The 12,938-nt window shown below is 47.9% G+C and overlaps 4 protein-coding genes across 4 annotated transcripts; 3 read left to right on the forward strand and 1 right to left on the reverse strand.

Annotated features, from left to right (window-relative positions):
- The first annotated feature begins 16 nt into the window (after positions 1 to 16).
- Positions 17 to 4,313, forward strand: BT62DRAFT_985184 (MED14-domain-containing protein). The gene is made up of 14 exons (XM_043189920.1): positions 17 to 368; positions 417 to 549; positions 601 to 692; positions 744 to 822; positions 879 to 1,011; positions 1,067 to 1,207; positions 1,258 to 1,434; positions 1,496 to 1,539; positions 1,592 to 1,680; positions 1,728 to 2,031; positions 2,086 to 2,236; positions 2,287 to 2,489; positions 2,538 to 2,616; positions 2,683 to 4,313. Exons 1-14 carry the CDS (start codon positions 157 to 159, stop codon positions 4,149 to 4,151), a joined length of 3,306 nt encoding a protein of 1,101 aa, XP_043043116.1. The 5' UTR covers positions 17 to 156; the 3' UTR covers positions 4,152 to 4,313.
- Positions 4,256 to 5,563, reverse strand: BT62DRAFT_991778 (uncharacterized protein). Its single transcript, XM_043190299.1, has 4 exons — positions 5,146 to 5,563; positions 4,968 to 5,087; positions 4,838 to 4,905; positions 4,256 to 4,782 (listed from the first exon to the last, which is right to left on the reverse strand). Exons 1-4 carry the CDS (start codon positions 5,401 to 5,403, stop codon positions 4,365 to 4,367), a joined length of 864 nt encoding a protein of 287 aa, XP_043043117.1. The 5' UTR covers positions 5,404 to 5,563; the 3' UTR covers positions 4,256 to 4,364.
- A 789-nt stretch (positions 5,564 to 6,352) lies between these two features.
- BT62DRAFT_885738 (uncharacterized protein) lies at positions 6,353 to 7,400 on the forward strand (the record flags this gene model as incomplete). Its single annotated transcript, XM_043182843.1, has 5 exons — positions 6,353 to 6,391; positions 6,445 to 6,572; positions 6,637 to 6,794; positions 6,850 to 7,081; positions 7,133 to 7,400. 5 exons carry the CDS (start codon positions 6,353 to 6,355, stop codon positions 7,398 to 7,400), a joined length of 825 nt encoding a protein of 274 aa, XP_043043118.1.
- Positions 7,401 to 8,515: 1,115 nt separating this feature from the next.
- On the forward strand, positions 8,516 to 11,554 carry BT62DRAFT_985187 (DUF300-domain-containing protein; the record flags this gene model as incomplete). Its single annotated transcript, XM_043189921.1, has 14 exons — positions 8,516 to 8,828; positions 8,882 to 8,979; positions 9,031 to 9,046; positions 9,097 to 9,164; positions 9,213 to 9,437; positions 9,488 to 9,552; positions 9,602 to 9,683; positions 9,735 to 9,861; positions 9,916 to 9,980; positions 10,031 to 10,098; positions 10,147 to 10,667; positions 10,708 to 11,014; positions 11,117 to 11,368; positions 11,506 to 11,554. The coding sequence occupies exons 1-14, from the start codon at positions 8,741 to 8,743 to the stop codon at positions 11,552 to 11,554; spliced, it is 2,031 nt and encodes a 676-aa protein (XP_043043119.1). The 5' UTR covers positions 8,516 to 8,740.
- Between the last annotated feature and the right edge of the window lie 1,384 nt (positions 11,555 to 12,938).

Genomic DNA, 12,938 nt, shown 5'->3' on the forward strand with positions numbered 1-12,938 from the left:
GTCTTGGCGACCACATGGCCGTCATATTACTCCTGGTCTTTCCATTTTTCCCCTCGAACGTCGTCCACCCAAGACCTACCGGCACTGGAGTGTTGCATAGTTCATGAAGCGGCTTCATAGCGACCGATAGACGACCTGGTACGGCCACCACCTCTCATGGAGTCAAATATGGTCGCAGATATATCGCCACTAATCAACAATGTCACGCCGACCTCCAACCACATTCACACCAACGGCAGCATTGAGCTGAATATCGAAGAACACGAGCGCGAGCTTCCTTTTGTTGACGATGGCCAAATACCCTTGGGCAATCTGCTTTCACGCGTCATGCAGACCATTTACGCCGAGCTGTCAGAATTGGCTGAGACGTGAGTCGTCTTTATCGTCTCTCATGCACAATTTCTGACATTCTTCAGTATGCCGAACATGTCGGATAGTGCTCGAAAGCGTACCATGGCTGATTGGGTAGTGAAGACGAAGAAGCAGGTGGTCAAACTTTATGCTGTGGCGAAGTGGGCACGAGATGCGGGCACGGTGCAGAAGTGCATGGCACGGTATCCTTACATCTGGTCATTGCATGATGCTCATTATACTTTTTAGAACATTACTGCTTTTCTCATGAATCAAAATCAGCAATTCACCGACGTTCTTCGTTCGCTTGAAGCAATACGTGATGGGATGGCCCCTGCACGGTGAATGCAACGTTTGACTGGTTACCGTCTACTTATGATGCATACCTTCAGTCTTCGAAATCACGATCTGTTGACTTCTCTGGACGTTCTTACGACTGGATCCTACAGGCGCCTCCCCACCATCATTAAGGTTATTTTCATTCAATTCCTGTCACTCATCCCGACACCCAACATGTCTATTCACAGAAAATCATAATACCGCCCCGTCCTTTAACGGACGCGGAAGTTCTAAAGACACTTACTGACATGGAAGATGTCATGCGCTATCGACTCAGGTTAACAGAGATTATCCCCGTGGAAATGTCGCATTATCGAATATGTACGTCGTTTCTCTATCCTTCACATGAGATGAAGACGCCCCTTAATATGTACAGCCAACGGTCGGGTTTATTTTACCGCCCCAAAATTGTTTGAGACATCTATATGTTTGCGAGGCGCCGAGAAAGATGATGGCTGGTTCTTTGTTCATGTCGAGTTTCTGATTACCGTGGGAGGAGATGCTACTGGTATTCAAGGTGCTTGATCTTTTGTTTGAATCTTGTAAAATGATCAAACACCGAAACAGAGTTTCCGCGAATACCGACGAGCATAATGAAACGCCATCTAACGGATGAGGCCGACTCAAGACTTGCTTTCTATCTACCGATGCCAGAACAACCACCAGGCATTGAGCTTCCCCCGCGGCCTGTACTTCCTGAAGGCGTCGTTGACACGCCTCTGGTCCGATTGTACAACTTTCTTCGTGAGTACATCTGTCTGCAATGTCGATAACAGATCATTTTACAATCATTGACCACTCGCAGAGATCATGTCTTTATCTTACCAGCTGGAGATTCTTTGGTATCAGGTTAATTCCACATTTTCTGAGACACTCATTTCACCTGAAGTCTGTTTCATAGGCTGAGAGAATGCGTTCCCTTGGGTGGGCGGAGTTTCTGTCCGTGAATATGACTCCCGATCGGAAAATTATGACTGTTACTTACTGGAGGTAGGAATCATCCGTATAGTTTTGGTTAATACTTCACCTGCGTATAGGAGAAAGCGCATGCCGAACATGGGGCTACGCTATCGGTCAATCAGGATACCAGAAATAGGCGGGAAACTCATCATTGCCATTCTTGAAGCACGTGCATCCGTCCAAGCAGGCGGTGGGCCTGAGCGCTCCTCCAAAGCCCGCGTCCTAGCTGATCTCCAGCAAAAATCGAAACTGGGAACCAAGCGACCTTCGGATGAAGTTGAAGGGCTGCGGTTCAAAGTGACATGGGAACCGGAACAAGGCGCACTGGGAGTGCAGCTACCACCAGAAGAGTTAATTTTACCTGTTAAAATGCTCACGATAGTATGTTCCGTTTCAACAGGTGGCAACAGTTCACCGCTAATTTGCGTCTTGTAGAATGCTGATGATTTGGATTTTGAGTCACTATTGCTCAAGGTGATACAGAGACACGCGAACTCGATCATATCTATGATCCAGTTGAATCTACAACGTGGTCCATCCAGAGCAGTATTCGGTGCACCCGGGGTGGTGACTTTGAATGAAGAGGGTAGGTGGATTATTCGGGTTTTTGTTTATGTTTTTATCAAAACTTTGCAGATAATTCGCGCGGTCTTCGTGTGAGACTTTGCGCAGATGAAATAGTCATCATTACTATAGATCCGCGGACGGGAAGACTAAATCTTCGAGATACCGGCGATCTTGCGGCAGCAGGGCGTGGACCACGCTTTTTTGCCGTATCCGAAAAAATCAACGAGAATCCATCTATGCTGATGGATGCATTGGTTCGACTGCGGCTCCAGGTAAGTCAATGGGACACGTACTGCGAGCTTGTGTTAACCTCATCCCAGACGATTTTGGATCTCGCGGAGCAAATGGCCAAATATCTTGGCTTGCAGAGTTTCCGGTCGCGGAATTTCCCTCCAGAAGGTAGTTATCAGCTCGATATCAGCTCGATTATATGTTCGATCTTTCTTATGTTTCTTTTGGTTGTAGAGAAACGCAAACTTGGGCCATCAGCACGAGGAACACTTTACATTCAACTAGAGCACTTTCCCGATCACTACCTTGTCATCGTTATTACAGATGACAACTTTCAGTACGCGCTCATCACATCCAAGGTTCTTCGGGAATCAATGTTTGCGAACTTGGTTATGGAAGATATTGGCTGGCTGGATTTCGAAAGGATACACGGGCATGGTGAAGACATTGCTCGGCCGGATGCTGAGGTAAGGGCCGGAATAAAGAGGAAATGGAGCGTGGACGATGGTCTTAGCGTGCCATACACGGAAGCAGATCGCAAAGGCTTTAACCTGGATACACAAGTCTTACGAGAGCTTTATAGCTATTGTTGCGCCCGCGTCGCCTACACCAAGGTTGAGCGCCAATTCAAGTTACGGAAAATTCAGTTCACCCACGTCACTCCCTCCTCCTCCTCCTCCTCCGTCAACCCACTCGCCACTGAACTTCAGTCTTCACTCGTGCGTTCTGTTCCGTCGTTATGCGTTCAATCCAAGCATATTCTCGCGGGCGCACCTGCCGCCGAAGCCGCCATGCCCAATATACGTGTTATTCCGCTCAACTGGTGGTCAGACTCAGAGTCTGGCAAAGGTGCTCAGGTCGTTACTTGTGTCAAGTTGAAGTACGTCTACGTTTCAAAATCGGGTGAAGGGACCAGCTCGATTATCCGTCCTTCCAAACGGATAATATACGACACTACCGAAGCCATTGTATGTTTCCTCTCTGAAAATGTCAATACCTGTGTGGATGAGTTTTTGGAGGAATGGGCGCGGGTGAGCAAGATGGTGGTGATAGCACGAGAGGTAGCCCAATTGAAGGGTCGAAAAGGATGGGAGGATGTCCGGCTGCTGGATTTCGATCTACAGACAGCGCTATTTGCCTATAAGGGTGACTACACTGTGTCGATAACATGTGAGGATCAGCTGAAATCGACTGGTGGGACGTTCGAGCTGCGCTTTGGTCGTATGGGCAATGTGGATGATGGCAGAAACCCTCATTCGGAAGCGGAGCCTTTCTTGCGCAAGGTCCTTCATGCGGGGAAGCTTGGGCCTTCCGTGCATCGGCTGGTCATGCTCCTCCGAGATACCCTTCCTATCGTTGTAGAGCTCTCCGGGTTTATCGGTGTAGACTCGTTTGCTAAAAGCGCAGGATGGTATCGCGTACTCTATCGATCTCGTCATGCCCTCGACTTTAGGCTGATGACTGAGCGGAGGATTGCAATTCTTGATGGGTCGCATTCACTGTTCTCGTTGCCGTCGACGACCACTCCTGTCGATGATGCTCAGCTGGGACTCCGGCCAATCCCTAACTTCACCCAGATAATTAATGAGCTTTCTGGTCCAGGTAGAAGGCTTGATGTTGGCGTCGTCTGTCGGGTGGAAGAAGTGGGTGTTATTGCGAGAGAAGTGCATGAGCGTGTCGTCAAGCAATTGGAGGCTCGATGAGATGTATTTACTGGGCTTGTACTTAGTGTACGGTTGTATAATCCGTTTTGTACAGTAGAAATGTACAGGCCACTGCGAGACATTGAACGCGCATTGAGTAGTTAACCTCATATGACAGCGTACGACATGAATTATAATATTAAATCATATAAGTTATACTGCAAGATGATTACACAATGCAAATGATTTAAACAGTTCATAGTCACAGTGCAATCATGTCGGAGGAAAAAAAAGATCCCAAGGTCCTTCCCGTCTCACCGGAGCCTTGGATTTGCCACGTGACCTTCCTTCAGCTGTCTCCTTCCTTGGACTACTCTCGCCCTGAGCAGCTGCTACAGTTCGAACAAGTGATTTGATCACAAAAATCTCCACAGGTCGATTCTTCACCGGTTTGCGACAGGTAGGACAGGTGAAGACCGGCCTGCCAGATGCGGCAGTGATCTGCTCTACGACCACAGAAAGCTGTTGAGGATCGATCTGGGGGTAGAACAGCATTTCTCGGAGATACTGAGGGAGGACGATAGGTTGATTAGGATGATAACGAGGGTGCTGTCGCCGGTGTTGCTCAAGAGTTGTATTAAACCAATTTCGTAGGCATGATTGACAGAAAGTGTGGCCGCATTCGGGGAGACTGGTAATTCGGATTAAATATAGGCTTCGTGGCGGCTCCAAGAGATGAGACATACATGCAAGGGGACCACATCTTCAATGTACAAATCTCACATGTGATGTCGTCTTCGAGTTTAGAAGGATCCTACGTGTTCAACATTCAATGGTCAAGGATTCGTTGAGGTGTGACGAGGGGATACGACGCACAATAAGAGGTCGGCTGTGCGATGACGTGGCGGCTTTTAACTGAGAAATCTTCAGTGCCTCTTCAAAATATGCCGCCCGTTTCTCAGCCTCATCCTGTGCTCGTTTAGCCTTCTCTGTCTTCTAGAATAACATTAGAACGGCGTGTCTCACGAGCTTGAATAAATAAAAAAAAATGAACCTTCTTCAGTTTATTAACTAGCGCCTCCAGTTCCAACATCTTCGCAGGCTTCTTTAAAGGAGGAGGAGGCACCTCTTCGTCGTCTGAAGAAATCTCGATGACGTCCACAGGCGCTGCAGCTGTTTTGCCGTTCTTCCGACGCTTGGCAGATGGCAATGGAGGAGGGCCATCGTCACTGACCAGCGTAACCTCGGATCTCCCAGACTTGGATAGGGATTTGTTCCTGCGTGTACTTTTTGTTGCTCTGGCGGGTGGCATGGTGGCTCGATATCAAAAAATGGAGATTCGGGCGTGTATTATAGTAAGACGTCGAGAAACTGGCCAAACGAAAACAAGAAAAATTATGATAGGACCAAGTGGAAGAATGAATCGAGAGGTGTTGCGTAGCAAGGTGGACTTGTAAAAATAAATCAAACAATTCGAAAACGAACAATGGGGGCCTGCCCACGTGATCAATATGGACCGTTTTATTTTGAAATCTGACATTTGAGACAAGTCTGGAAGAGCAATTCATTGGAATATTCTGCATGTAATGTTCCCACTACCAATCAGTAGTTCGTAAAATATAGCATTCCATTCAGTGGAAGCCGCGTCAGAAGGCAGATTGGTATTAGAGGCTACGCAGTGGTTCACCCGTCTACCATAGTGCTATATTTGTTCTCTTGGCTAGAAGGCATGATGAACACTGGGTACTTACTAGTACTGAGTGCTAAGTCTTTGAAGTCATGGCCTTCTCACACAGAAATGCGTACTTGAGAGGCGATTTGAAGAGACATGGAGACAAACTTTCAGAGTCATCAGCGGGCTGCGGATTCCAGAATAGCTACGACCCCACTTCGATTACCGTAAAGTACTATGCCATTACGGGCTGTAGTCGGCAATTTCTGCCAACTCGTGTACAGGTAACATGATACGAATCTGGTCTAGAATAGCAGAATTTGGGGACGAGAAGGCTGCCCAGCGCTCACGGGTTGGAGTGCGAGTTGATTTTGCAAAGCGAAGAATGTTGGGTACCCAGGTGGTGTCAGTCTTGGTCGAACGATATCGAAAATTCTTGTACAGAGGATAGGCATGAAGCGAGAATGGCGCGCGTGGAGACCCCATGACTAGGATTATGCTGGGCGATGATTCATATATGTGTCACTGGGCGGGTTATATAAGACTGCTCACTGCTGCGCACCTTGCCTCACTCATAACTGTAACCACCATGGCTGACTACTCTTGGAAAGACGGTATCTTACTCAAGGTCTCTTTCGTCCCTCTCCCCGAGTTGCTGCTATACTAAATCATTTACCGCAGGTTGTGAATGTCGTCACTTACTTCCTCTTCCTCGGATCCAACATCTACACCATTGCTGCACCTTCAGACATCTACTTCACTGGCAAGGAAACTTACCTTACTCCTGCGCCTTGGGCTTTTTTGATCTGGTACAATGCCCTCCAGTGTCCACTGAATGCTCATCGACATTGCTCATCGCACGTTCGTCTTTAGGTCCCTTATACATTTCCTTCTCCTCGGAACCATCATCTACCAATTCTTCCCGGGAGGCAAGCAGGTCATCATTGATGGAGTCTCTTGGCGTCTCCCTCTCCTCGGTGTCCTTAATGCCATTTATGTCAATCTTTGGGCAAGCCATCACTACATCGTCGGTACGTCCTTAACCCCAAACTCCGTGAACAGGAGACTGACGAACGTGGTTTTCAGCCTTCATCTTTGCCCTCTTTGTATCCTCCTCTGTGACCCACATTTATTACATTGTCAAGAAGCATCATTCGCCCCAGTCATCAGCTGACGAGATCTTTGTTCATCTTCCATTCTCTTTGTACCATGGATGGACCACGGTTTTGGTTATTTTGACCGCCTTCGAAGCTTTCGGTGTCAATGCGCTCCATCATAAGGCAGGAGTTTGGACCAAAGTCTTTGTATTCCTCGGACTGTAAGCTGTTTTATTGGGGTGCGCCGACTTTTATTCATCTTTCACGCCAAGGTTCTTTTTGGAGGGCACAGCTGCGACATATGCCTTCTCGAGCCCAGAAGGTGATCTCCCAGCCTCTGTTGCTATTGCATGGTCGATGTTTGCCATTTTTTCTCACCAAACATCGTCTGGTTTCGTCCACTGGTCTTCACTCGCCTTCTCCATCTTAGCCCTTCTTTGGGTCATCAAAGGGGCTATTGGACTGTTTGGAAGGACTAGAGGAGGCGCTGTTCGGCTTGAAGACCCTGAGAGGGCACCTCTTGTTCCTGGATCTACCTGAGCATATCAGGTATATCTGGAGAAAAGCGAGAAAAGGATAGCACACTGTTGAACAGAATTCTGCGCTTTAGCTTTTGAATCCCTTTTTATCTTCTTGTAACACATATATCCATTTTCATGGACATCTTAAACGAACTCAAAAGAGTGAATGATAGTGGTTGTACTAGGCTATATCCGATATACACAATGTCGCATACATTCATATGCATGACATGGCATTATTTCCATTTCCCCGCCGTTTTCGAATGTCGTTGAGGTAGAGGGTTTCCTTTCTCGGTCAGGGTTATCCGCAATTCTTCCAAGTTCAAGCCTCCATTGAAGGCTGTGAACATCAATGGGCGCCTGCGTTCCTTGGATGAAGAGTTTCGCCTCTTACGAGCTGAAAACGGAGGAGACGAAGGTTGAGTATGCATCTGCCGTACCAAACCAACTTTGACATGAGGCTGCAGCATAGGGAAACGCGTCACAGGAAGGGAAGCAGGAGGCTTCCTATCAGAGAGAGGTAGCGCATCCGGATGCTAGCCGACGATGTCTTCTACAAGGTCCCACCAGTCTGCCGGCGATGGACGAGCAACCAGCTGCAAATGGCGATGGCGGTCGACTGGGTGTACTTGATGTGGCTTTGGAATCCTCTTGTGAACAGCGAAAGGATAGGGATGCACGGGCTGCGACTAGACGTGAATCGCCTCATTAGAACCATGCCATAAGAGCAAAAACGCTGCTTGCCTCTTTGAGTCCGCTGAGCCCACAAGCCTTCGTTTTCCTGTACCGCAACCAGCTAGACGAGTGGCACGGAGAGCGAATCAAGATGCCAAGGTGATAGCTGGAATGAGACACGCCAGGATGATGGCCAAGGAAATTTGGGTATGTTAAGAGCGAGGATAAAGAGCGGAAGACATAAAGAACTAGTAGTAGGAGTGAAGATGGTGGTAGTAGGGAAGCAAGAGACGCTAATTGCCTGGATCTACGGACGAGCAAACCAAATGTACGCCGACATCCCTGGGTGGAAAGGATACGATCGACTATTTGTATCGTAGAAAGAGAAAAAGGATAGGATAATCGCACCGTCGGCCCGGAAAGAGGGGAATGCCAAGCACAGGCAAACCTTGGGTCTTTCCCTGTCTTCCCTCACCCCTGACGCCTGTCAAGGCCCGACGCATCCAGCAACGGCCTTGCGAACGGTGTCGAACTAGGGGATACAGGACCGTCATCCTCCCAAGTATATTTCCAGCCCTCGAGACCGCCATCTCATTTACGACTCTTCACGATTACGATTCTTCACGACTATTTATCAATATATTACCACCCAGTCTGTAACAAAATACCCCAAACCTGAACACTATGGCAGACATAGAGAATGGGAGGTGCTACAAAAAGGAGGCAGAGAGCGGTCCCTCTCTTTTTCAGAACGGTGATCTTGTTCTCCAACGTACGCTTTGCTTGCGTATCCTATAACTGTAACTAACCGAGGAGGATTATTAGCCCACCATGTAGGGTGGATTGTCGCAACGTCTTTCACTCTCGTTGCAATTGCCACGTCCTTCTGGTTGATTATCAAGCATCTTCAGTGGTATACCAATGTACGTTGCTTCAAGTCTATTGTCTCTGTGTTTCTAACTCGTAGCATTCAGAAATGCGAACAACGCTGTTCGTAACCCATTACATTCGATAACACCGGTCCGCTGACATTTCTACAGATATTGTCCGCATCCTCCTTCTCGTCCCCATTTATGCTGTCATCAGTCTGGCGTCATATTTCTTCTGGGTTAGCTCCATTTCATGTGGTCCCGTATCTCTTCTGAATGCTTCTTAGAATCACTCCACGCCGTTACTTTTGGTCCGCGACTGCTACGAGTCCACTGTACTCACTTCGTTCTTCTACTTGCTACTGAACTATCTATCATCCGACCCTAATGACCAGAGGGCGATATTCATGAAGGCCGGTCTCTCTCGTGAGGCTGAGGCAAAAGCCAGATTGGCGAGGAAGGAGCCCAAAAAATGGGTATTTCCTCTTGGATCAGTCAAGTGGAAACCTAGCGTAGGCTTCATCCCTTCATTGACACCACATTGCGCTCATCGCGTCGTTAGGATGGCTTGTATTTCCTACAATGGATGAAATGGGGCGTCCTTCAGTATTGCGTTATTCGCCCATTGTAGGTTCTACCTCATCTTTCATTCTGTCGATGCCGACGGGTCACATAGGACTACTCTCGCCGCCGTTATTCTGAATTACATGGGACTCTACTGTGAAGAATCCTATGGATTAGGCTGGGGCCATGTCTATGTATGTGCTTCCGCTACATGATGCACAAACTGTAAGTCTTAATAATCCTAGATTGTCACCATCGTCTCCTTCTCTGTCATGATTGCCATGTACTGCCTGATTCAGTTGTACGTTTCCGTTGCCGAGAAGTTGAGGCCCCGTCGACCCATTCTCAAACTCTTCGCCGTCAAGGCCGTCGGTACGTGTAGCCCAGATGAAAACATTTGGGATGCTGACACAGTATGTATATTAGTGTTCCTTACGTTCTGGCAAGCAACCTTTCTGTCGGTTTTGGCTATGTTTGGTGTCGTCAAGAATGTGCGTCATGTCCAGACAAAAGCAAAGGCTCCTCGCTGACACAAATGTAGACGAAGTACATGACCGCTGCTGACATCAATATTGGCATTGGTGCGCTACTGGAGACTTTCGAGATGATGTGCGTATCATAGCAGGCCTCACAGCCTTTGTCCTAAGATATTTTTAGGCTTTTCGGTTTCTTGCATATCAGAGCATTCACATACAAAGACTATCGACCCTTCTACGATCCGCAGTCAAAGAACTCTCCTCCTAGTCGCACCCCAACGTTACGGTCTCTAGGTCACGCCATGGATTTCCGTGAAACATTCCGGGAAATATGGCAAGGCTGTGTGTATATGTGGGCTAAGGTGTGGGGACGAGAGCCAAAACACGATGAAGGCACCAAGCGAATGGCCCATTACGAGAGTGCATTTGGTAAGGCCCGTAAGTCGCTTCTGGACGGACACAAGAGCACTTCTATCGACAGGACACGTGCATACGATGCCGAGAAGCCGGGGATGCATGCGGCCACGTTCCCCGATGTGCACATTGATGTCGACGAACATATTGACATTGGCGGACAACGTCAGTGGTTAGGTCTTGGGAACGATTATGGTTATGGTGTTCACAGGGAAAGGAGTGATGATTTGGAAGTCCAGATAGAACGAGAGTTGGAACGAAGGCGCTATGGATCCTGCAAGTTATTTCGTACTCTGTTTCAAGCCCTTTTATCTCATTATTTGAACAGACATTCCCGGTAGAGGCCATATCAAAGCCGTTTCCACCGAGCGTGGAGCTGTTGGAGATCATAGACAGCAGCGCTCTTGGTGGTGGTCACTATATAACCGGGTATCTCAATCCGGGCAAGACTTTGACGAAGAGGAGGTTGATCTCACCCTGCGGCCTTCGAAGCGAAGGAGTAAGTCGAAGCCCAGGAAACGCTCCCGTCAACATTCCAAGGATGCGGATACAGATCGTAGCTTGTTGCATGATCCCAACAATTTCGATGACCCGCCTCCCCCGAGTTTGATTCGTATAAGTCGTGGCCAGGATCAGTACTCGTGGAATCATGATAATACTTACTATATTCCTGGAGAGCATGGTACGGCACCTCATGAAGATATGTTGACGCCTCTGTCTTTGTTCTCGGAGCATAGGAGTTCTCATATTCAGAGGAAACAGCAGAGAAACTTGTCATCCTCTGGAACTTCCAAGTCCCATACCAATTCGCGTCGCTTCGATTCAAAATTGCATCACAGTGCCAGACAGGACTCACCACGTTCACCTCCTTCTCAAAACCCATACCAAATACCCTTTATCCATCTCACTCGTTCCGACAGCCTTTTCGGTCGTGTTTTCCCTCCTAGTACAGATCATGCAACTTCGGGCAGACATTCGTCTACTGCGATGTACGAAACCAGTGTGATGCCAGTGTACGACATTGATCATGGTGGTGAGCAACGCACGTCACATGCAAAGGTAGATGTCAGTGCCCAGCCAACCGGCAGTGCTACTATGCCAACTGCAATCCCTGTGGACATCGTAGATTCTGCACTCGAAGTTTCTACGCCGGAAGACCCTGTTCAAGAGGATGATGGAATAAATAGCACTCGAAGGTCGCATAAACGAGAGTCTGCTATTCATTGTCTCGACCTTCATGTTGACACCAGCGTCAGCGAGACGAGGCTTCCTTACGTTACTAATATCACCGAAGTTCTTTATACTGGTCCGGATGTCATGTCTTCTTCGCAAACTCTTCCCGGGCAACATCAAAGTCAAGCTGGGCAGCCGACGAGTCCGCCGCCTTCCCGAGGTCTTCGCCGTAGTTCTGCACAAGTCTACTCCCCATCCGAGGTAGCATCCAAACGACAGCGGAGGCGCACATGGGCGCCTTCCCCGCACACTACACATTTTCCGCATCATACATATATTCCACAGCCCTCCAATTAACTATATCCTGACTACTGGTTGCTGTATATCTAGCACGAATCCTGGATCATACCACCGGCTTCGTGTTCCCTACTGTTCAGACGACAATCTGGAAGCTTGCAAGAATTACGCCTGAATGGTTATACACGGTACCCTGGTTTGCCACCTAGGTCACCTCGTTCTTTAACCCTTCCAGATCACGGTGCTACTGCTCAATATTCATTCGGGGATACCCACGGTCCGGAATCCCCCCGTCCCTCACAAACACTAGGCCCCACCAACAGACCTTGACGATATTCCACATTTGATGATCCGTACGACCATATATATGACAATGAGACATTTAACTCTGTATTGATGGATTGACGATATACTTATTCGATCTTTATTTACTTCGCAATATTTACCTACTTATTCCATGTATTTTAACCGCTGCTTACCCTCTAGTGAGTGTGAAGCCGTGTGATTCAGCCATTATACCGTGTCGATAGGAAATTTATGTATAAGGTTCCGATGTGATGATATCTACGATGATCTCGGTGGATTCTATATGAATCAATGGGGGCTCATCAGGATTTCATCTATCTAGAGTTTTCATTCTAATCAGTTTTTACAGGACATCATATGTACGGAGGTTTTTTCTTCAGGTCGTCCTATCACCTTAAGCGATGCTTTCAATTGCTTTTGGTGCAGGACACCGAAGTACGACGTGCGAAAACCACTTCTGCTGATTCTTATTATGGAAAGTTAACCGCTCGGTTGTTTGGATTCCGTAAATAGGGTTAACTCGATTGTATGAGAGACGAACCTACACCGATTTACCCGACCGTGTTGATGGTGTGGTGACCAGAAACGTAGAAGGACCTCGTTCGGAATCATATGTAGGCCCACAGCAGTTGAAGCAAGCCGCATCTGGTCAGTGGTACTCGATACTTGGTGGTGACGCATGGTATCCTTGCGTCCGGCGTGCCCAAAGGTACCGTGTCATGTAATGATGAGATGAAACGACGAGATATTGATTCTGATATTCCGAGGCGTCAATTTTTTTTT

Source organism: Guyanagaster necrorhizus (assembly GCF_019112545.1).
Source record: "Guyanagaster necrorhizus MCA 3950 unplaced genomic scaffold BT62scaffold_5, whole genome shotgun sequence".
Classification (NCBI taxonomy): domain Eukaryota; kingdom Fungi; phylum Basidiomycota; class Agaricomycetes; order Agaricales; family Physalacriaceae; genus Guyanagaster; species Guyanagaster necrorhizus.